At 54.2% G+C, this 24,973-nt stretch overlaps 1 protein-coding gene and 1 pseudogene across 2 annotated transcripts in view; both read left to right on the plus strand.

The window, feature by feature from the left end:
* The window catches only part of LOC140430276 (colorectal mutant cancer protein pseudogene), a 183,653-nt pseudogene that overhangs the window by 60,320 nt on the left and 98,360 nt on the right, over positions 1-24,973 (plus strand).
* Positions 1-24,973, plus strand: part of LOC140384404 (uncharacterized) — a 109,775-nt gene that overhangs the window by 39,805 nt on the left and 44,997 nt on the right. For both annotated transcript variants that reach the window (XM_072466079.1, XM_072466080.1), the window contains exons 4-7: positions 4,426-4,530; positions 11,161-11,265; positions 22,402-22,827; positions 24,330-24,404. In XM_072466079.1, the coding sequence (XP_072322180.1) occupies positions 4,426-4,530; positions 11,161-11,265; positions 22,402-22,827; positions 24,330-24,404 (711 nt within the window). The remainder of the gene's footprint in view (positions 1-4,425; positions 4,531-11,160; positions 11,266-22,401; positions 22,828-24,329; positions 24,405-24,973) is intronic.

The raw sequence follows: 24,973 nt of genomic DNA on the forward strand, positions 1-24,973 counted from the left end.
GGGAGGGGGGATATGGGGGAGGGGGGATATGGGGAGGCTCACCCTGCCTGCTCTGACGAGGTCGTTCACCTTCTTGTGGCACTGGGTGCCTGTTCGTGGTGTCAGGGCCACAGCGGTGACGGCCTCTGCCACTTCCCTCCACAGACGCCGGCTGTGGCGTGGGGCAACTCTGCGGCCGTGCCCGGGATACAGGGCGTCCCTCCTCTGCTCCACCGCGTCCAGGAGCGCCTCCACATCACGTGACTCGAACCTCGGGGCTGAGCGACGGCCAGCCATCCAGTCGGGTGTTCCGGTCGGGTGTTGCGGTCGGGTGGGGGGGAGCTGCGCGGCCTTATAAGCCGTCACGCCGTGCAGCGCGTATGACGCTGCACGGCGTGAACCACTGCGCAAGCGCGGATCCCGTTACGTCGCTGCTAGCCCATTTCGGGCCGGAGACTATCGTCCCATTTTTATGACGTGACGCAAGTGGGATTTGCGCCGTTTATTTGCGCCGATCGGCGGACTTTCCGCCGATAACGGAGAATTTCGCCCAAGGTGCCTTACGGATGTGCTTCATAAAACCTGGAATTACCCACTGGTGAACAGAGTCGCGTTGCCCATTCCGAGGAACTCTGGTATTCCACGGGTGCTAAATGACTGTCGGAGTCTCTCAACAATGGTGCTAGAGGTGGTGGCGCCCATCTGATGCACATCCATCCATTTAGAATGGCCATCTATTAAGATGAGGAACATAGAACCCATGAATAGTCTGGCAAAGACTGCGTGCACCCATAACCCAAGTCTCACTGGCCATTCCCATGGGTAGAGTGAGGCCGACAGTGGAAGCTTCTGCTTCTCTTGGCAGGATGAACAGTATCTTACCACATTCTCAATGTCCACATTGAGTCTGGGCCACCAGACCTAGCTCCTTGGGAGCATCTTCATTTTTGAGACTCCTGGGTGGCTGCTATGTTGTCCTGCAATATTGGGTGTTGACCGGGGTGCGGGACGATCACTTGGGCTCCCCATAGGATAATGCCATCTTCCACTCTTAGTTGCTGGTGTTTTGTGAGGAAGGGTTTTAAGTCCTCTGTGGGGTGTCCTTTTAATCTGTCACTTCGAATGATATGGCATAGCTTTGTCAGTGCAGGGTCCTTTTGGGCCTAATTTTGGATTCCTGGGCAATGCTCGAAAGGGAACTTGTACTCAGCCATAAATAGTGCTCTGGGTTGGATTCGGGCCAAGTCAATAGGAAGGATTGCTTTGTCCTCTTTAAAGAGGTCCAATAGAAGTCCATAGTCTATGATGATGGTAAGGTATTGTCCGTAGACGTATTGATGAAACTTCATTCCTGTGAATATCACGGCCAATCTGTACCTTATCTCCTCTCTGCATCAGCAAAGGTCCTAGATGAATGCATGATTGGCCTCTTGCTGCCATCGCCCCATCAATGAGATAGTGCTGTTCCTACTCCATAAGGAACGGCGTCGCATGTTAATATGAGTGGCCTTGAGGGGTCAGAATGTGTCAATATGTTAGATGACAATAGATTTTTCTTCACCCTAGTGAAAGCTTCATCTTGTGGTGTTTGCCACAACCACTTCTGATTATTTTTTAACAGCGTGTGCAGGGCCAGCAAGGTGGTGAGATTAGGTATAAATTCCCGTAATCGTTTATGAGGCTGAGGAATGACTTTAATTCCATTGTGTTTGGGTCCTTTGATAGCCTTTAACTTGTCTTCTACGGGATGTAGCCTGTCCTTGTAACATGGTACCCAAGGTTCGTTACCTCGTGAGCCTACAACCTACATTTTCTGCTTTTAAGGCAGACACCTGTGTTGGAGAATCGCTGTAAGACTTCCTCCAATTTTTCCAATGTTCCTTCTTGGTGGCCCCTGAGATTAATATGTCATCCAGGTATATGGCTACCCTGGGAAATTCTTGAAGGATATTTTCCATTACCCTCTGGAAACTAGCACATACTGATGATACTCTGAAAGGTAGGCAAGTATATTCGTATCACCACTTGTGGGAATTATTTGTAATGAATTTTTAAAATACAACATCAAGCTCCAGCTGGAGGTGTACATGGCTCATATCTAGTTTTGTGAATATGTGTCTTCAGCCAGTTTTGCGAATAGGTCTTTGATGTGTGGTATGGGGTACCGGCCTAGAGAGGAGGCTCTGTTGATGGTCATCTTATCGTCACTGCAAAGGCGGATCGACTTGTCAGGCTTCAATACTGGGACCACAGGTGCAGCCCATTCTTCAAATTGTACCAAGCATATGATGCCTAGGTTCTCCAGTTGCTTCAATTCGAGTTTGAAGCAAACTATTTCAACATTGTTCAATTAGAATATTTATGGTTATTTTTCCTTCTTACATGTAGCATGTTAATTGATTATTAGGTTAATACGGTATGGATAATGTTCAAGTTTACTCCTACTGATCAATTCCATCCTTTTACACACAATTAAAGTTAGATTAATGGCCTGCAGTTGTCTATTATTGTATTCTCACCCTTTTTGATTACTGCTGGCACAATATTATTCTGTTTCAATCTTCTGGTAACTTCTCTAATTTGATGGATTCCTTCCTGATGATTATTATTATGTCACGAATCTGGGGCGTCATTCTCCGACCCCCCGCCGGGTCGGAGAATGGCCGTTGGCCGCCGTGAATGCCGCCCCCGCCGAAGTTTCCGGTACCGGAGATTGGGCGGGGGCGGGAATCGGGCCGCGCCGGTTGGCGGGACCCCCCGTTCAATTCTCCGGCCCGGATGGGCCGAAGTCCCGCCCAGAAATTGCCTGTCCCGCCGGCGTAAATCAAACCTGGTATTTACCGGCGGGACCAGGCGGCGTGGACGGGCTCCGGAGTCCTGGGGGGGGGCCCGTGGGGCGATCTGACCCCGGGGGGTGCTCCCATGGTGGCCTGGCCCACGATCGGGGCCCACCGATCCACGGGCGGGCCTGTGCCGTGGGGGCACTCTTTCCCTTCCGCCTCCGGCACGGCCTCCACCATGGCGGAGGCGGAAGAGACTCTCCCCACTGCGCATGCGCGGGAAACTGTCGGCGGCCGCTAACGCTCCCGCGCATGCGCTGGGAAACTGTCAGCGGCCGCTGACGCACCCGCGCATGCGCCGCATTTCCACGCCAGCTGGCGGGGAAACAAACGCCATTTCCGCCAGCTGGCGGGGCGGAAATCCCTCCGGCGTCGGCCTAGCCCCTCAATGTTGGGGCTAGGCCGCCAAAGATGCAGAGCATTCTGCACCTTTGGGCCGGCGCGATGCCCTTCTGATTGGCGCCGTCTTTGGCGCCAGTCGGCGGACATCGCGCCGTTGGGGGAGAATTTCGCCCCTGCTTCCTAATCTCTCAGTGCACTCTGAGATAAATATCACCTATCACTTTTGATTATTTGCTTGAAGCACTTTGAACATTCTTAAGACATCCGTCACATTTATACCTCAGTAATTGATTTTATTTGAAAAAAGAAACTTTGGGGAATGCAAGCTGCTCATATCTTCCTTGTGAATAATCGAAGGAAGCAACCATTAATAGTATTTACATTTTATTTCTCCTAGTTAGTCTTGATTCTAATTGTTTTCTACGCTCTTACTATTGTTCTGAGGAACTGAGAGTTAACACCAAATATGCTTGAGAACTCTGTTAAATATCATGGGCGAGATTCTCTGTCCCGCCACACCAGGGGCTGTATTCTCCGTTTGGGAGACTGAGTACTGACGCCAGCGGAGCATGTGTGGTCTTTCACAATCGAAACATCGGCGTGGATCCCTCACCGATTCTGGTACCGGTGAGGGGCTAGCACTGGCGCCAACTGAAACTCCCGCCACCAGTGCCGAAAATGGCCGGAGAATGGCTGGGTCCCTGGCCTTGCATTTGCACGACTAACGACCTGCACCGGTCGCGCCATACAACATGGCGTCGACCGTGCGTAAACCCAACCTGTCATCCGCGACCCCACAGCCCAACCCCTGGCTCACACGTGGCCCACACCGTTGGGAACACAGCCCATTGGGGGCGGAGCATCGCAGGTGGGTCAGTCGATGACGTGCCAACCCTCTTGAAATGGCGTGCGGCGCATGGCACGATGACGGCAGTTTGGAGGGGGTGGAGCATGGTGAACCGGCGTCAAGCCGACACCGGTCCCGATTTCAGCATGGAAATCCATCCTCTGCCCGATTGCAGATCACGATTTCGGCGTTGGGCTACGGAGGATTCCGTCCAGATATCTAGTGCGGCGCGCCCCCGGGATTCTTTGTCTCGCCAGCCGGCCAGTGGGGTTTCCCATTATGGGTAGCCCCACGCGTCGAAAATTCCCTGGCTGCTGCCGCAAAGGAGAATCCGGCCCCATGTCTCATTACCAACTCCCCTAACGCTTTAAATTAATTTAAATACCTATTTTAAAAAATACTCTTGAACTTTTCCAGAATCGAAGAATCATTCGCTTGCTATTGGAGCTACAATCTGTGTCCTGGCATTATTAGGCATAACACTTGGCTTTGGAATTTACTTTTGGAGAAAGCATTCAAAAGGTAAGACACTTGTTTAACCTTCTAAATGAGTGAAAAGGTCTGTTATCAATTTATTTTCTCTAACTCATTCTTTGGCGATGGGAGCTTTAAGCAATGTCAGCATTTATTGCCCATCGCTCCTTGTTGCATAAAGATGCTGGCGTACCTTCATTTTGTATCCCTGGCGGGCGGTTTAGCTCACTTGGCTCGACAGCTGGTTTGCGATTCGGAGCCAGGCCGGCAGTGTGGGTTCAATTCCTATATCGGCTGAGGTTATTCATGAAGGCCTGCCTTCTCAAACTTGCCTCTCATCCGTGGTGATGCTCAGTTTAAATCACCACATTAGCTTTATCGGGCAGCACGGTATCACAAATGGATAGCACTGTGGCTTCACAGCGCCAGGGTCCCAGGTTCAATTTCCTGCTGGGTCACTGTCTGTGCGCATGTTCTCCCTGTGTCTGCATGGGTTTCCTCCGGGTGCTCCGGTTTCCTCCCACAGTCCAAAGATGTGCAGGTTAGGTGGATTGGCCATGATAAATTGCCCTTAGTGACCAAAAAGGTTAGACTTGGGTTACGGGGATAGGGTGGAAGTGAGGGCTTAAGTCGGTCAGTGCAGACTCGATGGGCTGAATGGCCTCCTTCTGCACTGTATATCTATGAAGTCTGTCTGATGATGGCACTCCCATAATGCTCTTGATTAGGCTCCACTTGAATTTTTAGCCTATGATGATGAAGCAACGTAATATCAGATCCATGGCATAATGATCTGTGATTTAAGCGGGAACGTGGAGGTGCAAGTTTGTGGATTTGGAAGGTATTGTTTAAGAACCCTTTGTGAATTTCTGCAGTTCACCCTGTAGATAGCAACCTATAGGGTCCCTGTGGACTGCTGGTGGAGTGAGTGGATCTTTAAGCATTGTTATCATGCTGGTCATGGTCACAATGATTAAGGAAAAGGCTCTGTGGTTGGATTAATTATTTCAAAAGCTTAATCCTCCAGTTATATTTGAGGAGCCATACACGTGACACTTAAGCCTATTTCTCTTTACATCACAGCTCACTTTGTTTCAACAATGCAATTTCAAATTCTTCAACATTATTTGAAAGGAATCTATATAAATCAGATCTGGCTCAGTGTCAGTGCTCCCACCTCTGTAACAGAGATTTCAGAGACTTGATTGGAAAATCTAGGCAATAGAATTGTCCTGATGTTGCGGCCAATGTTTATTCCTCAACTAACATCACTTAAAAAAACAGATGCTGGGATTTTCCTTTGGGAGACCCTTGGCTGTGTTTCAGGCTCAGTGGGATGCTTCTGTATCCTGACTGGAAATGTTCAGTTAGCATCAGCAGAATGACATTAATAGGCCCTTTAATGGTCCAAACTGGCTATCTGCTCACCACTTGTGGGACCAGGCCAGCAGGCTGGTTGTCAGTGGGAAATAACAGTCCGTCTTCCTCCAATCCTCCCTCCAGTGCCGAATAAAAACTCATCCCCTGCAATTGGCTAATTCTGGAATGACCAAATGATGTATTGTATTTAAAGAAGTGATGTCAAGAGTGCTTTTGGGTTTATTGTGATTTAGTGTGTTCAGATCTGGTAGATAATCTTGTTTTGAAGAAGATTTTTCCATTAATATGGCAATACGTTACATTAGAGACCCAAGACATGCTTTCAATCCATATATCAGCCATTACAAACCCATGTTATTGCAGCTTTCCCATGCCACCATGTAATTGCAGCCTTCCCATGCCATCCCTCTGCCATCCCCTACCTCCTATGCCATTCCCATCTCATGCAATTTCATTTTTCCAGGTGAACTTTCCTATATCATACCCTTCCTAATGCCATTTACAGCTCCCACACATCGATCCTTTGCATGCCATCTCCTTCTTCTCACTTCGCCAATGCCATGGCCATCCATCTTTCTAATGCTATCCTCTCCCTCCCATAGCATTGTCATCCCATCCCTCCCCATTCCCCCCTTTCCATGCCATCATTCCAATGCCATTCCCCCCCTTCGATGTCTCCTGTGTCATCCCCATCCCATGTATTTCATCTTTCCAATCCCTTCCTCCATTCCATCCCCTCACACCCAAGGCATCCTTCTGCCATCATAAGCCATTCCAGGCTTCCTATGTAACCCTTCCAATGCTATCCTCTCCATCTCAGCTCTCCAATGCCATCTTGATCCCAAGCCATTCCATCCATTTCATGCCATCCTTTTTGTCAAATCTATCCCATGTATTTATATCAGTAAGTTTGGTGTAGTGTAAACAGTGGGAGGAATATGAATGAAGGCCATTTGCAAAATTCAATTTTGGATTTATTAATTAATGACACTTTCCATTATATGATGAAATACTGAATATCAAGGAGAAGAGCATTGGCTGGTCTAGTAGTACGAAAATTCCAATCTTTTCAACTATGTGCCTAGTAATTACTTCAGTGATTATAAAGTTGTAAGTTTATTTATCCATGTTGGTTTGTAGGGTACATTTCCCTTCTAACATAACCAATAAAAATCATTAATTGAAATTTATGAATATTCTCAAAGGCAGGAAAGTGCTGTGGCTTTGGGAAAAATTCTGGAGATGAAGGGCAGGATTGAAGTTTAACATGACCGACGTTGGTATATAGTAAAGTTTGTGCAGTGGTGACTATTTACTGGTTTCTTTGGATTGATCTCCACAGTGAAAAACTTTTGCCGGGATTCTCCGCTATCCGGCAGGGCGGGCCGTACCGACGCCAAGGAGTGGCATGATCCACTCCAGCGTCGGGCCCCCCGGAAGGTGCGGAAGGGCCTCCGCTGGCCGGAACGGGTTGGCGCATGTGCGGGAGTGCCAGCGGGTTCTGGCGTGATCCCAGCGCATGCGCAGGGGGGTTCTTCTCCGCGCCGGCCATGGCGGACCGTTACAGCGGCCGGCGCGGAGGGAAAGAGTGCCCCCACGGCACAGGCCCACCCGCGGATCGGTGGGCCCCCCCCCGGGGCCAGATCCCCCCGCGTTCCCCCCCCCCCCCCCAAGGACTCCGCAGGCCGCCCGCAGAGCCAGGTCCTGCTGGTAAGCACCTTGGTTGATTTACGCTGACGGGACTGGCCGAAAACGGGCGGCCACTCGGCCCATCGCGAAGCGGAGAATCGCCGGGGGGGGGGGGGGAGGGGCCACTGCCAACTGCCCCCGACCAGCACGACGCGATTTCCACCCCTGCCGAAAAACCAGAGCCGGAGAATCCAGAATCCGGCGCGGGGTGGCGGGGCAGGTTTCACACCACCCCCCAGCGATTCTCCGGCCCGGCTGGGGTGGGAGAATCCCGCCCTTTGACTCATAGGGCAGAATTCCCCCGTGACAGGTGCAGGGACGGGGAGTGTCTCCCACTGCAGAGGCCGACAGGAAACCATGGGCGTCATTCTCCGACCCCCCGCCGGGTCAGAGAATGGCCGTTGGCCGCCGTGAATCCCGCCCCCGCTCCCGCCGAAGTCTCCGGTACCGGAGATTGTGCGGGAGCGGGAATCAGGCCGCGCCGGTTGGCAGGACCCCCCGTTCAATTCTCCGGCCCGGATGGGCCGAAGTCCCGCCCAGAAATTGCCTGTCCCGCCGGCGTAAATCAAACCTGGTATTTCCCGGCGGGACCAGGCGGCGTGGGCGGGCTCCGGGGTCCTGGGGGGGGGCGCGGGGCGATCTGACCCCGGGGGGTGCCCCCACGGTGGCCTGGCCCGCGATCGGGGCCCACCGATCTGCGGGCGGGCCTGTGCCATGGGGGCACTCTTTCCCTTCCGCCTCCGCTACAGCCTCCACCATGGCGGAGGCAGAAGAGACTCTCCCCACTGCGCATGCGCGGGAAACTGACAGCGGCCGCTGACGCTCCCGCGCATGCGCCGGGAAACTGACAGCGGCCGCTGACGCTCCCGCGCATGCGCCGGGAAACTGACAGCGGCCGCTGACGTTCCCGCGCATGCGCTGCATTTCCGCGCCAGCTGGCGGGGCAACAAACGCCATTTCCGCCAGCTGGCGGGGCAACAAACGCCATTTCCGGCAGCTGGCGGGGCGGAAATCCCTCCGGCGTCGGCCTAGCCCCTCAATGTTGGGGCTAGGCCGCCAAAGATGCAGAGCATTCCGCACCTTTGGGCCGGCGCGATGCCAGCCTGATTGGCGCCGTCTTTGGCGCCAGTCGGCAGACATCCCGCCGTTGGGGGAGAATTTCGCCCCATGTCATATATTCTGCAACATAATTAGTGATGAATCAGGAGATTTGTGCTGTTTTCAGTGATGGGGCGCATCCTGCCATCAGATACAGGACTCAACGGGATTTTCCACTTGCTGACGCCGATTTCGTAAAGCGCGGTTGGGCAGAGAATCCCTTTTTATGACCGTATCGGGGGTGGCACCTGTTTTCGGATGCTCCACCCCCTCCAAAACGGTGTCATCAAGGAGTACACCACACGCAGTTGTGAAGACGTCAGGAAGTTACCCGAAGGCCCTCCCCCGATGCTTCGCCCCCGATGGGTCGATTTGCCGACCGCACGGTTGACTCATGGGCCGGGATTCTCCGACCCCCCGGCCAGGTAGGAGAATCGCTGGGAGCTGGCGTGAATCCCGCCCCCGCCGGTTGCTGAATTCTCTGGCACCGAATATTCGGCGGGGGCGGGAATCGCGCCGCGCCGCGCCGGTCAGCGCCCCCCCCCCCCAGCTATTCTCTGGCCCGCGATGGGCCGAAGTCCCGCTGCTGTCATGCCTGTCCCGCTGACGAGAATCAAACCACCTCTCTTACCGGTGGGACTAGGCGGCGCAGGTGGGCTCCAGGGTCCTGGGGGGGGCCCGGGGCGATCTGGCCCCGGGGAGTGCCCCCACGGTGGCCTGGCCCGCAATCGGGGCCCACCAATCCGCGGGCGGGCCTGTGCCGTGGGGGCACTCTTTTCCCTCCGCCTCGGCCACAGCCTCCGCAATGGCCGACGCGTAAGAGATACCCACCCCGAGCATGCGCGGGGATGACCTCAGCGGCCGCTGATGCTCCAGCGAATGTGCGGACTTCCGCCGCCCGGCGAAGTCCTTTCGGCCCCGGCTGGCATGGCGCCAACGGCCTACCACGCCAGCTGGTGGAGCGGAAACCACTCCACCGCGGGCCTAGCCCCTCACGGAGAGTGCTTAGCCCCTAAAGATGCGGAGAAATCCGCACCTTTGGGGCGGCCCGACGCCGGAGTGGTTCACGCCACTCCATTCCGCCGGGACCCCCTGCCCCGCCGGGTAGGGGAGAATCCCGGCCATGGTCTCAGCAGTCGGGAACCCAGCATGGCGGCTGTGAACTGTGTCCAGTGCTGCCACAGTCAGTGGGGGAGGGGAGCCATGCTGCTGGCTGGGGGTCTTTGATGAGGGCTGTGGGGACTGGTGGGGGGTGGCGAGGGGAAGTCTAGGGGGGCACTATCTGACAGGTTGGGTCCATGCACTGCTGGTGCCATATTGTACAGCGTGACCGCTGCAGGTCGTCACTGCGCCCATGCGCGGCCACTGACCCGGCGTTTATTCAGTGAAGGCCGTGTATTTTATGTGATGCGGCTGCTAGCCCCTCACTGGTCGGAGCGTCGGTGCTGGGGTTTGCCGATTTTTGTCATCGTAAAACTAGACACTTCCTCCGGACAAAACCTCAAAATCGGAGAATCCAGTCCCCTATATTTAAACAATGCCAACATCCACACAGTCAGATCAAAAACACAGAGATGTCTGCAAGGTCATCTGCCAGCCCAGCTCTGATATTGCAATGCTGACTCTCTATGCGGCCTCCTGGACCATGTGTAGGTGTGCAGGAATGTGTTCTAATAATCTGATGAGTGGAGGAGGCCAAACAGGGAAACCAACACGACATGGGCGCAAGTGGCTGATGCTGTCAGTGCCCAGAAGGTACACAAGAGGTCAGTCATACAGTGTCAAAAAAAGGATGAACCACATTATTCGCTCTGCCAGGGACGTTTCATCACATGGTTGCATAAGCACAAAGATTCCAATACGTCAGGGTCCAAGACCCAGTGGCAATGGCATGTCTTATCTCACAACCCCACTTCAGGGCATCCACGCTATGCTGGAGTGACCACTGTGCCTCCTTCACCCCTCAGCAGACATGGAAGGGGGGGGGTGTGGGCGGATGGGGGGGGAATGTGGGGGGAGCCAGCTTAGGCGCAGAAGGAACCAGTAAACTCCCCAAATTACATGCCTCTCTGACCCTTCCCCTTGAATGCAGATGGGTGGACAGCTCTGGAAGGAGTGATGAGAAGAATGGCATCAGATGGATGGAATAGCTTGGGATCAGGCTGGCATGGGAGGGATGAGAGGGACAGGATGACATTGGACACATGGCATGTGGATACCTCGGGTGCAAGGGGATGGCATGGAGGTTGGGATTAGAGCGGTGGATGGCAGTGGCATTGGAGAAGTGGGAAACAATAAAACAATGCATTTTAATCAGGGTTACCTTTCAGTTTCTTAATCGATGCTCCCAATTTCTACAGTTAAAACTTCAATTCCTGAAACTTTATATTCGGGAACATATAAAACATGAACTCGATATTTGCAAAAAGGGCATTAGTTTTAGCAGATAACTCTTCAATATATTATGTAATGTTTAATTTCTCATACTCCTGACATTTACATTCTATCAAGGTTGTAATCGAGATAATGAAGAATCGCAATCATTTCTGAAAAGTGTGTCACCTGACCATAAAAGCAAGTTACTTCCTGGGCCAGACATATCAGAAACTGGAACAAGTAAGTTATTAGCCATTTGTACCGTACATTATCTTTCATTTTTCCAAATGAATCCCTATTTGTACATCATTCAGGTAAAACATAACTTTAGATTTGAAGTTTCTATCTTCCAAGTTCAATGACAAAAAGGGCATCAAAATTTAATACATATGAACATGCAAATTAGGAGCAAGAGTAGGCCACTTGGCCCTTTGATCCTGTGTTCAATAAGATTATGGCTGATCTGATTGTAACCTCAACTCCAAATTCCTACCTACCCCTGATAATCTTCACCCTCTTGCTGAGTAAGAAACTATCTTCCTCTGCCTTAGAAATATTCAACGACGCTCTTCCACCATCTTTTGCGGAAGAGAGTTCCAAAGACTTGCGACTCTCTGAGAGAAAATATTTCTCCTCACCTCTATATTAAATTGACCAAGCCTTCTAGTTAAACAGCGATCAAGACTAATACAGACTAAAGTTATCCAAATATTTAGGACGGGATTCTCCAATCCCGCGGCCAAGTTCTGATACCGGCTTGAAAAGCGGCGCCAACCTCTCCGGCGTCAATGGTCCCCGATATTGAGGAATGCGCCCCTTCCAAGGGGGCTAGGTCGGCGCCGGAGTGGTCCCTGCAGCTCCAGCCGGTGCGGAACAGCCGGCATGATTCCGCGCATGCGCGTGGGTTCCTGTCTCCACGCTGGTCCCAGGGCAAAATGGCATAGTACTACAGGGGCTCGGCGCTAAGGAACATAGGCCTCCTCCCCCGAATTAGCCCGCCAGCCGATCGGTAGGCCCTGATCGCGGACATGGCCAATGCAGAGGCCCCCCGCGGGGTCGGATCCCACCGCCCCCCCTCCAGGATGGCCCCCGCAGACACACCTTCCAGGTCCCGCCGTGTGGGACCTGGGTAACCCAAGCCGGCAGGACTTGGCAGAACCCGGCAGCCACTCGGTCCATCGGGGCCCGGAGAATCGCCGGGGGGGGGGCTGTCAATGGGCCCGACCGGCACGGCGGCGATCCCACGGGTACCCGAGAATCGGCACCGGAGAATAGGTAAGCCAGTGTCGGGGCGGCGGGGCGCGATTCTCGCGTCCCCCCGGGGATTCACCGACCCGGCGCGGGGTCGGAGAATACCGGCCTTAATGTCGGTGGCATGTTAGACAAGGGAGCAACCTGAATGGTCCCATTTCACTGATTTGGAATCTCACCACTGACTGCTATAAAATGCAACAGATAGTCTTATTTTGTGTTTTCTCATACACTACTGTGTGAATTCTGATTTTTTTTTAGCTTATTTAATACTATCAGGATTTTACCAATTCGCTGATTTGAACCAAATCTTGGGCGTCATTCTCCGACCCCCCAGTGGGTCGGAGAATGGCCGTTGGCCACCGTGAATCCCACCCCCGCCGGTTGCCGAAGTCTCCGATGGGAGAAAAGTCGGCGGGGGTTAATGGCGCCGCTGCCGCGGAGAATGTCTCGGGTCTGCGCAAGGCAGCCGATTTTCGGCCTGCCGATATTCTCCCTTCCGGATGGGCCGAAGTCCCGTCGACGTGATGACCGTTCACGTTGACGTAAATTAAACCTCCTTTTCATCGGAGTGACCCGGTGCTCCAGGCTCACGCCGACCAGCGTGGAGGTGAGTGACGGCCTGGGGGGTTGGCTCTGGGCAGGCGATGGCGTGGCCGCAGTCTGAATGCGTGAGGAGAGGTGTGTCCCGGGTTGTGTGTGTGTGCGGCGGGGGGGGCGGTGGGGGGGGTGGTTAGAATAGGCTGGGCTCCGGGGGAGTGCCGGGAGGGGGTCCGTGCCGGGGTGGAGGTTGGGGGGGGGGGTCCGTGCCGGGGAGGGGGATGGGGGGGTCCGAGCTGGGGTGGAGGTTGGGGGAGGTCCGTGCCGGGGAGGGGGATGGGGGGGTCCGTGCCGGGGTGGAGGTTGGGGGGGGGGGGTCCGTGCCGGGGAGGGGGATGGGGGGGTCCGTGCCGGGGTGGAGGTTGGGGGGGGGTACGTGCCGGGGAGGGGGATGGGGGGGTCCGTGCCGGGGTGGAGGTTGGAGGGGTCCGTGCCGGGGTGGAGGTTGGGGGGGGGTCCGTGCCGGGGAGGGGGATGGGGGGGGTCCCTGCTGGGGAGGGGGATGGGGGGGGTCCCTGCTGGGGAGGGGGATGGGGGGTCCCTGCTGGGGAGGGGGATGGGGGGGGTCCCTGCTGGGGAGGGCGATGGGGGGGTCCGTGCTGGGGTGGAGGTGGGGGGGGTCCGTGCCGGGGAGGGGGATGGGGGGGTCGGTGCCGGGGTGGAGGTTGGGGGGGGGGTCCGTGCCGGGGAGGGGGATGGGGGGGTCCGTGCCGGGGTGGAGGTTGGGGGGGGTACGTGCCGGGGAGGTGGATGGGGGTGTCCGTGCCGGGGTGGAGGTTGGAGGGGTCCGTGCCGGGGTGGAGGTTGGGGGGGGGTCCGTGCCGGGGAGGGGGATGGGGGGGGGTCCCTGGTGGGGAGGGGGATGGGGGGGGTCCCTGCTGGGGAGGGGGATGGGGGGGTCCGTGCCGGGGTGGAGGTTGGGGGGGTCCGTGCCGAGGTGGAGGTTGGGGGGGGGGGATCCGTGCCGGGGTGGAGGTTGGGGGGGTCGGTGCCGGGGTGGAGGTTGGGGGGGGTCCGTGCCGGGGTGGAGGTTGGGGGGGGGTCCGTGCCGGGGAGGGGGATGGGGGGGTCCGTGCCGGGGTGGAGGTTGGGGGGGTCCGTGCCGTGGTGGAGGTTGGGGGGGGGGGTCCGTGCCGGGGTGGAGGTTGGGTGGGGGTCCGTGCTGGGGAGGGGGATGGGAGGGCCAGTGAGTTGGTCCACCTGGCCAGGTGCCAGCCTCCAACAGTCGGACCCATGTGGTCCATGCCACCTGGCTGGGGGGACGAGAGGATATGGGCAATGATGACATGTCGTCGTTCCCCTCCCCCCACCAGGCCGTCATGTTTTCAGATCATCCAGCGATGTTGGCCGCCGTGGCGGCAGCCGCTCATGTCTATGTTGCCCTGGATGAGGAGGAGGAGGAGGAGGAGGAGCGTGCCAGAGAGGCGGCGCAGGCTGCCGCAGAGGGGCAGGCGGCAGACGCCCAGGCAGGAGGGACACCCGACCGACAGGACGAGGAGGGGGAGGAGGACGTCGTGGCCCCACGGCAACGGAGGCACCCGAGGGCGCCCCGTGTGTACCGGCCCCGGCAGTCATACCAGGACTTCACGGACCGGGAATGCAGGAGGAGACTCTGGATGAGCCGGGAAACCGTGGCACACATCTGCCACCTGCTGGCACACCTGTCACCGCGTGGCACTGGCGGGGGACACCATCTCCCCGTGTCCGTCAAGGTTACGGTGGCCCTGAACTTTTATGCAACGGGGTCATTCCAGGCACCGAGTGGAGACCTGTCGGCATATCACAGACATCGGTGCACCGGTGCATCCGGGCAGTGACAGATGCCCTATATGCCATGGCGTACCGCTACATCCGCTTCCCCGTGGACCGGGCCAGCCAAGATGCCCGGGCCGTGGGCTTCTCTGCCTTGGCCGGGTTCCCCATGGTCCAGGGCGCGATCGATGGGATGCACGTCGCCGTGCGGCCACCTGCAGATAACAGGGCCATGTTCACTAATAGGAAGGGGACCTATTCGATGAACGTACAGGTGGTCTGCGACCACCGCATGATGATCCTGCCGTCTGCGCCCGTCACCCAGGCAGTGTACACGACTCATTCATGTTGTCGCGGTCATCCATCCCCGGCATGTACGAGGGACGCCATCCCCGGCTGAGGGGCTGGTTGCTGGGCGACAGGGGCTACCCATTGCGATCGTGGCTGATGACGCCTATACGGAGGCCACGCAATGAGGCGGAGAACCGCTACAATGATGCCCATGTAGCGACAAGGGGAGTGATCGAGAGGTGCTTCGGCGTGCTGAAGATGCGTTTCAGGTGCCTGGACCTCTCTGGGGGCGCCCTCCAGTATCGGTCAGATAGGGTCGGCTGCATCATTGTGGTGTGCTGCGTCCTACACAACATAGCCCAACAGAGGGGCGATGTGCTGCAGGCAGAGGAGGGCGGAGTGGAGGAGCAGCAGGATGAGGCGCAGTCCTCCCCAGATGAGGGGGATGGGGGTAATGGTCAGGGCAGACGGGGTAGACACAGGCGGGTGGCTGTCCACCGTTACCGGCTGGCCCAGTGGGCACGGGACAGACTGATAGACGCCCGCTTCACTGACTAGATGGGCGTGGGAATCGGGTAGTATGGCCACAGACCGCACACCATGGCAACAGCCGACCACCCACACCCCCTACCCATCCACCCACCCAGCACCCTCACCCCCCTCCCCAACCCCACCCGCATGCACACCACCCCCTCCCATTGCCGATCCACCTGCGGCACAACGGGCCGGGCTCACACAGTTGCGGGTGGACGCGTGTCTATCGCAGGCCATGGAGGATGATGACAACCCGCCCTGCGGTGAGCTCCTGGCTCTACATCATTGGACTATGTCTGACCCATGGCCACAGTACCACCATCCACCCGGACCATCCCTGCATGCGGCTGTGACACTGCAGCGCACGGTCCCATCCTCTGCCCGGGGGATGTTGATGGCGGCCCAGGGGGAAGGGGGCAGACTCACCTGGGGCTGAGGTAAGACCACCCCTCACACACACACTTGCGCTCAACGTACATGACACCCCCGCACACTTTGGACAGAGCACAAAGGCAGCTTCTGTAGGTGTAACATTGACTTTAATAACCAAAGGAGTTCATGCACGTGCCCTAGCCCCTAAAACTCATCTGTGCCCTGCAACCGTGCCAACTTACTCAGTGTCTAATTGTTTGGCCTTACGGGCCCTTTGACTACGTCTACGTGGTTCCCCAGACGGTACAGCAGAACTGGAGGTGGACTCCTGTGATTCCTGCCCTCTGACACTGGATCCCTTTGGCGGCCGTTTCCTGGGGCGTCCTGGCCTAGATGGGCCAGGCTGCGGCCCGGGCGACTGGGATGGCGAGCTGCCAGCCTGTCCTGCCCGTTGCCCACCCGATGCACCTGGGACGGAAGGGGGGGGAGTCTGAGGTGTCTCATATGTAGCTGAATATGAATGTGCGGAGGCTCCTGAATGTGATCATGATGCCCTCATGAGGATGGGGGAGCTACCGCTCAAGATGGTGGAGAGGAGCTTTCGGTACTTGGGCATCCAGGTGGCCAAGTGCTGGGGGGTCTTGCACAAGCTCAACTTAGCACGGCTGGTGGGTCAGATGGAGGAGGACTTTCGGAGATGGGACATGCTGCCACTCTCCCTGGCGGGCAGGGTGCAGTCCGTAAAGACGACGGTCTTCCCTAGGTTCTTGTTCGTGTTCCAGTGCCTGCCCATTCTCATCCGCAAGTCCTTTTTCAAGCGGGTAAATAAGAGTATCACGGGATTTGTGTGGGCAAATAAGACGCCGCGGGTTAAGAGACTGTTTTTGGAGCCCAGTCGGGGGTGGGGTGGATTGGCGCTGCCGAACCTGTGCAGCTATTACTGGGCAGCGAATGTGTCGATGATTCGGAAATGGGGAATGGAGGGGGAGGGGGCGGCATGGAAATGGTTGGAGGCGGCGTCCTGTATAGATACTAGTTTGGGGGCACTGGTGATGGCACCGTTACCGCTTCCGCCGACGCGGTATACCACGAGCCCGGTGGTGGCGGCGACACTGAGAATTTGGGGGCAGTGGAGACGGTATAGTGGGGAGGTAGGGGCCTCAGTTTGGACCACGATACGGAACAACCACAGGTTTGTTCCAGGTAGGATAGACGGTGGGTTCCTGGGCTGGCACAGGACGGGAATCAGAAGGATGGGGACTTGTTCATTGATGGGACTTTTGCCAGTCTGAGGACGCTGGAGGGGAAATTTGGGCTACCCCCGGGAATACCTTTAGGTACATGCAGGTGCGGGCATTTGTGGAAAAACAGGTGGGCGAATTTCCGCTGCTGCCTGCCCGGAGGATACAGGACAGGGTTGTCTCGGGGGTGTAGGTGGGGGATGGCAAAGTATCGGACATATACCAGGAGCTGCAGGAGGCGGAGGAGGCCTCGGTGGAAGAGCTGAAGGGCAAGTGGGAGTAGGAGCAGGGAGAGGAGCTGCATGAGGGCCTGTGGACTGGCACCCTGGGCAGGGTCAATTCCTCCTCATCTTGCGCCAGGCTTAGCCTGATTCAGTTTAAAGTGATGCACCGGGCGTATATGACAAGGGCGAGAATGAGTAGGTTTTTTGGGGTAGAGGACAGGTGCGTGAGGAGTTCAGGGAGCCCAGCAAACCATGCCCATATGTTCTGGACATGCCCGGCACTTATGGAATTTTGGAAGGGCTTTGCAAAGGCTATGTCCAAGGTTTTGGACACTCAGGTGAATCCGAGCTGGGGGATAGCAATATTTGGGGTATCGGACGATCCGGGAGTGCAGGAGTCGAAAGAGGCCGGAGTCCTGGCCTTTGCCTCCTTGGTGGAGTGTTTTACGACGGCGTCACCTGGCCCCGAGGAGCAGCGATCCTGCGCCGCACAGGGGGCCAGCATGGCACTGGAGCGCTTCACGCAGCTCCAGCTGCCAATACGGGTGCGAGCACCTCCAGCGTTGGTCCATGCATGTGCGCATGGCCGGCGCGGGTTCGCGCATGCGTGTGGATTACCTTCTCCGCACCGGCCCCTGGGCAACATGGCAGAGCGCTACAGGGGCCCGGTGCGGAGGAACATAGGTCCGCCACCCCCGGGATAAGCCCGCGCGCCGATTGGTAGGACCCGATCGCGGGCCTGGCCACTGTGGAGGCCCCCCGCCCCCCGGAGTCGGATCCCCCGTCCCCGCCCCCTCCGCCACCAGGACGGCCCTTGGTGAACGCCGAGGTCCCACACACGAACGGCGCGGCGTGACTCGGCCAAATTCGTCCCGTCGAGCGCGGAGAAGCGCCGAGGGGGGGGTCCACGTTGTGCGGCCCCCGACATGCGCTTAGCGACACCATTGACGCCAATTCTCCGGTCGCCGGAGAATCGGCGTCAGAGCACGTCGGCCGATTCGTGCCCCCCCTCAGCCATTCTCCAACCTGGTGCGGGGTCGGAAAATCCGGCCCCATAGTTTCTCCTGATCTCCGTTTTAAATTTGCTACCTCTTATCCTGAAACAAGGACCTCTCATTCGAGAATGCCCCAGAAGAGGAAGCATCTGCTCCACATCTACGTTATCCAGTCCATTTAATATCTTATATAGCTCAATTTGATCTCACCTCATTCTTCTAAACTAAGAATATAGGCCTAAACTGCTCAAGCTCTCTTCATATGACAACCCATCTCTGGTCTAAATCGGTGAACCTCCTCTGAACTGCCTCCAAGCCACAACATCTTTCCTCAAATAAGGGGACCAAAACTGTGCACAATACTCCAGGTGCAGTCTCACCAATGCCTTGTATAGTTGCCACAACATTTCCTTGCAGGGACCTCCCCGAGCAGACCCTGTGCCTCCAGCTTCCGTGCATCCACAATGGCAGCTACGTCCAGATAGATAGCAAGCATTCCTGGCTGTACTCCCCAATTCATTTTCTGCAATGGGAGAAAAGAGAAGACATGTTAGCAAGATGTGTATTCCCTGAATAAATAAAAGCAAATTCCTGCGGATGCTGGAATTTGAAACCAAAGAGAAAATGCTGAAAAATCTCAGCAGGTCTGGCAGCATCTGTTGGGAGAGAAAAGAGCTAATGTTTTGTTTTGTCAAGGGTCATCTGGACTCAAAACGTTAGCTAATACTTTCCATCCACTAGCACTCGCTGTCTTCTTTCGGCCAGCCAATTCTGTATCCAGACAGCCAAATGTTGCTGTATCCCTTGCCCCCTGACTTGCTGAATGAGCCGACCATGGGGAACCTTATCAAATGCCTCACTGAAATCCATACACACCACATCCACTTCCCAACCTTCATCAATGTGTCTCGTCACATAGAACATACAGTGCAGAAGGAGGCCATTCAGCCCATCGACTCTGCACCGACCCACTTAAGCCCTCACTTCCTCCCTATCCCCGTAACCCAATAACCTTTTTGGTCACTAAGGGCAATTTATCATGACCAATCCACCTAACCTGCATTTCTTTGGACTGTGAGAGGAAACCGGAGCACCCAGAGGAAACCCACCCAGACACAAAGAACAAAGAACAAAGAAAAGTACAGCACAGGAACAGGCCCTTCGGGCCCTCCAAGCCACTGCCGACCATGCTGCCCAACTAAACTACAATCTTCTACACTTCCTGGGTCCGTATCCCTCTATTCCCATCCTATTCATGTATTTGTCAAGATGCCCCTTAAATGTCACTATCGTCCCTGCTTCTACCACCTCCTCCGGTAGTGAGTTCCAGGCACCCACTACCCTCTGTGTAAAAAACTTGCCTCGTACATCTACTCTAAACCTTGCCCCTCACACCATAAACCTATGCCCCCTAGTAATTGACCCCTCTACCCTGGGGAAAAGCCTCTGACTATCCACTCTGTCTATGCCCCTCATAATTTTGTAGACCCTATCAGGTCGCCCCTCAACCTCCGTCGTTCCAGTGAAAACAAACCGAGTTTACTCAACCGCTCCTCATAGCTAATGCCCTACCAGGCAACATTCTGGAAAATCTCTTCTGCACCGTCTCTAAAGCCTCCACATCCTTCTGGTAGTGTGGCGACCAGAATTGAACACTATACTCCAAGTGCGGCCTAACTGAGGTTCTATACAGCTGCAACATGACTTGCCAATTCTTATACTCAATGCCCCGGCCAATGAAGGCAAGCATGCCATATGCCTTCTTGACTACCTTCTCCACCTGTGTTGCCCCTTTCAGTGACATGTGGACCTGTACACCTAGATCTCTCTGACTTTCAATACTCTTGAGGGTTCTACCATTCACTGTATATTCCCTACCTGCATTAGACCTTCCAAAATGCATTACCTGACATTTGTCCGGATTAAACTCCATCTGCCATCTCTCCGCCCAAGTCTCCAAACAATCTAAATCCTGCTGTATCCTCTGACAGTCCTCATCGCTATCCGCAATTCCACCAACCTTTGAGTCGTCTGCAAACTGACGAATCAGACCAGTTACATTACAAAAACGGCGGCGGAAAATAGAGCAGCCGACGTTGGGGCGGCGGGGTGGGATTCCGCGGAATCCCGGGCATAATTACCATTCTTATCGGTGAGCTGTCATATATTCTATCACATTAAACATACAAATAATTTCAGTGTGGATTTCAACAGGTCTTCCAAACATTTCATTACTTGAACAGTTGGTGCAGCATCACGGAGGAGAATCTAGGATAGCGATAGAATTGGAGAGGCACTTGGCAAAGTGTTTGTGTTTTGTACAGCATTATCCCACCAATAGGGGCAGCACGGTAGCATTGTGGATAGCACAATTGCTTCACAGCTCCAGGGTGCCAGGTTCGATTCCGGCTTGGGTCACTGTCTGTGCGGAGTCTGCACATTCTCCCCGTGTGTGCGTGGGTTTCCTCCGGGTTCTCCGGTTTCCTCCCACAGTCCAAAGATGTGCAGGTTAGGTGGATTGGCCTTGCTAAATTGCCCTTAGTGTCCAAAATTACTCTTAGTATTGGGTGGGGTTACTGGGATAGGGTGGAGGCGTTGACCTTGGGTAGGGTGCTCTTTCCAAGAGCCGGTGCAGACTCGATGGGCCGAATGGCCTCCTTCTGCACTGTAAATTCTATGATAATGGCAGGTCAAAAGAATGCAAAACAAACGCAAAGTAATGCAGAGGCTGGAAATCTGAAATGAAAGAAAGAAAATGCTACAAAACTCCGCAGGTCGGACATCATCTCTGGTGAGAAACAGAGTTAATGGCCGGGACTTTCCTTTGGCTCCCACAACGGCGGGGCATGCGGCCGGCCATCCAGACGTCCATTGTCATTCGACGGAACTGGAAGATCCTGGAAGTAGGTGGGGGTAGAAAACCCAGCCAATGATTCAGGTCGGGACAACCCATCTGCTCCAATGAAGGATCATCAACCTAAAGCATTCATTCTAGAACGAGAGGTCACAGATATCGGTTGACAGGTGGTAGATTTAAAACTGAGATGAGGAGGAACTACTTCTTGCAGAGGGTGGTGAATTTGTGGATCTTGCTGACCCATACTGCTGTGGAATCTAAATCATTAAGTGGTTTCAAGAAGGAGATAGACATATTTCTGATTTTATAAATGGGTTAAAGTGATATGGGCAACAGGCAGAGAGGTGTATTTTAACCGGGAAGTGATCAGCCATGGTCTGATTGAATGGCAGTGCAGGCTCGGAGGGCTGAATTGCCTACTTCTGCTCCGAAAACCTATGTGCGTATGTACCCATTCTGTTTCTTTTCACAAAATAGGCCTGGTTAATCTGGTCTTTCTGGTTGTGTTAGTTGAAGGAGAAGTATTTTCACTAAAATCAGCCTTTTCCTCCTTGTAATAGTGTAACGGGATCTCTTACAACACCTGAGCAGTCAGCTGGATCCTTAGTTCAACGTCGGTTTTAGTAAATTGACACTTTCATATATACTACTCCCTTAGTAGAAGTAATGAAGTCTCGCCTGCATTGGAGGACAAATTGCGACTAAATGAGCGAAATGGATAACTGATAGGCCTTGATGACAAGTTTAAGTGAAGTTGTCACAATGGGGAATGCACTCCATTTGCCATGAAGTTAGCAGAGTATCAATGACCTCAGGAGCTCTCATTGTAAGGCAGTAAGAACCGTCTGGACAACCTGATGTTCTCAACTCAGTAAACGTTGAAGTAGAGAACATTGTGGTTATCTGCACAGTAATGTCTATGATCATGTAGGGTTGATCTACAAATGAATTTTCTGCTCACTGCACCTGTGGGTCCACAGCTCCCACAAATGGAGTAACATTAAGGTACACACTCAAAGAGGCTAAAATAGTTGTTCATTGGCTTATGAAAGCCACAAAGGGAACAAAGTCAATTTGAGCACAGCTCACATACAGTTTAGAGAAGGTGAGAAAGCAGCAAATGAGAACCAAATAATCAGAATCTAATTCTTCAATAAATGTTGCTGTCAATTGAGATCAGAATTTATGTCTAAAGATGAATGCATAGCAGAAAATTGGAACGCAAAGTTTATATCACATTGATGTCTTTTGTTTTGTAGAACCGGCCAAAATCAGTCTTATTCAGACACCATTTGAAATCAACGAAGGTGAAGAAAGCAAACTAGATTGGGATGTTACTGTGTTCAGCCCAGAGGTGGTAAACATTGTTATATGGGTGAAGAGGAAAGGGAAGCAGGAAGCAAAGATATTATTTCACTGGGAACTTCCAGCATCTAAATTGTCAGGACCAAAGAAAGTAATTATCCCCCTCAACGATGCGTCAGATTTATGTGAGAAAGATGATTCCTTCAGTGCTGAGGTGCCTGAATTACAACGTATGGATTCCGGGTCTTTCCTCATACCCTGTTCCATTACACTGTGTCCTGATATATCCAAGGATGATGGTGCTGAGATACTCATTGAAGTTAAGCAGGACACCAGTGAGAAAACGAGTACTGAAAGCACAGTACTTAAAGTCAAAGCAGGTAATTTCTGTATTTTGGATGTGTGCACCTCATGGTGGGAGGTTTGAGCTGACATTTCATGGCACCAACATAAAGATAGCTTGAAATGTTACTTTCCATCAGTACTACGGTAAAATGAAATTTTGTGGTGTAGTATGTAGTGTCTCTCCCTCTGATCCAGCAGCTCTGGATTTGGGTCCCATGCAAGGACTTAATGGGGAAGGAAGATGCATTCATAACGCGGTTGTAAATGTTGATTAACAACCTGCAAAATTGTTCCAACATGCCAATGGCATGTGGGTAGACTGGGAGAGACTACTGGTCAACCATGCTTCATGTGAAGTGGCGCCCCTCAAGCTATCAGCCTCTGGTGACAGGCTGACAATTATTGGCTTCATTGTGGTGAATCTTGCTGTATCCCTTAAACCCTCTCAGTATCATCATTATACAAGTTTGAAGAAACTAATCTAATTGCTTTCTCTGAAATAAGAACAAGGAACAATGTAGCACAGAAACAGGCCTTCGGCCCTCCAAGACTGTACGGCCCACATCTGCCTTTGCCAAATTCCTCGCCACTTCTTGTGCCAAAACCCTCTACACCCATCATATCCATGTATTTGTCAAGATGCCTTTTGAACGCCGTTAATGCTTCCACAACCTCCCCATATAACGTGTTTCAGGCACCCACCACCCTCTGTGTAAAAAACCTGCCTCGCACAGCTCCTCTAAATCTTGTCCCACGGACTTCAAACCTATGCCACTGGTGATTGGCCCCTCCACCCTGGGCAAGAGTGCCTGCCCATCCACTCTCGCCATGCCCCTCATAATCTTGTAGACCTCTAACAGTTCACCCCGCAACCTCCGTCGTTCTAATGAAAACAGTAAAGAGGCGAGAGTTCATCCAGGATTTGAACACGGCACCTTTCGCAAGCCCTCCATTATAAACACCCAAAACGAGAATCATACCCCGAGACCAACGAACCACCGGTTCTGCTTCTGCTGCTCTTTCTGTTGCTTTAGAAAATTTCAGGTGACATTCTGCATATTTTATACAAATATTGAACATAACTGAACAGCTGGAAAATAACTGCTAATAATTATGAAGACAGTTTTCACTTTAACCAGCTGGATTCTCCACTGTCGGGAGTGTCCATTGTGCCGGCAAAGCACCCACGCCCAGGGATTTCCCGACGGTGTGGGGCTACCCACAATGGGAAATCCCATTAGACGGCTGGCGGGACGGAGAATCCCACCACCGGCGGGGGCGGACCACACCAGAAAACTGGTGAGACGGGACGGAGAATCCCGCCCCAGATGTTTGGTTCTCCTTCATTCTACTAGGGCAGTGAAAGTGCTGAGACAAATGTTGTGTTGAAGTGCTGTCAATCATCCTTCATAAAAGGAAGTTAAACTGAAATCTAAAAAGATCTGCTGATAAAAAATTATCTCATTCAGAGCCAAATGCTATTGATTGAGATGGGTTTGTGTGCTGGCTAATATATTTGGTCTCATTATAATTTCAGAACAATCGAAGCTGAAAGAGAGTGAAGATGACAGTGGCCGGGCAGTTGAGAAGACAATTTGTCACGTTGAAAGAGGTAAGTACCTATAGGGCGGGATTCTCTGAAAATGGGGCTGTGACCCCCACGCCGACGGGAAAACCGACGCCCATGACTCCGGCATCAAAGACCCCCTAAAGTGAGGAATTCTCAACTTCCTAGGGGGTTGGGTTGCCGCTAGAGCAGTCCCCGCTGCTCCAGCCAGCACCGAAGGGCCGGTGCAAGATCGCGCATGCCCGGACGGCCAGCGTGATCTTATGCATTCGCGAACCGGCCGGCGTATTTCCGCACATGCGTGGGGGTTCCCTTCTCCGCGCCGGCCCCCGGGCAATATGGCGGGGCCTTACAGGGGCCCGGCGCGGAGGAAAGAAGGCCCCCATGGAACCAGCCCACCTGCAGATCGGTAGGCCCCGATCGCGGGCCAAGCCACCTGGGGTCGGATCCCCCCGCATCTCACCGCCAAGATCGCCCCCGCACACTTACCTGCCAGGACCCGCTGTGCGTGAGGTGAGTAATTCACACCGGCGGGACTGGCCAAATCCTTACGGCCACTTGGCCAATCGGGGCCTGGAGCATTGCCGAGGGGCTGCTGTCAACGGCCCCCGACC

Source organism: Scyliorhinus torazame, chromosome 10, assembly GCF_047496885.1.
Source record: "Scyliorhinus torazame isolate Kashiwa2021f chromosome 10, sScyTor2.1, whole genome shotgun sequence".
Classification (NCBI taxonomy): Eukaryota; Metazoa; Chordata; class Chondrichthyes; order Carcharhiniformes; family Scyliorhinidae; genus Scyliorhinus; species Scyliorhinus torazame.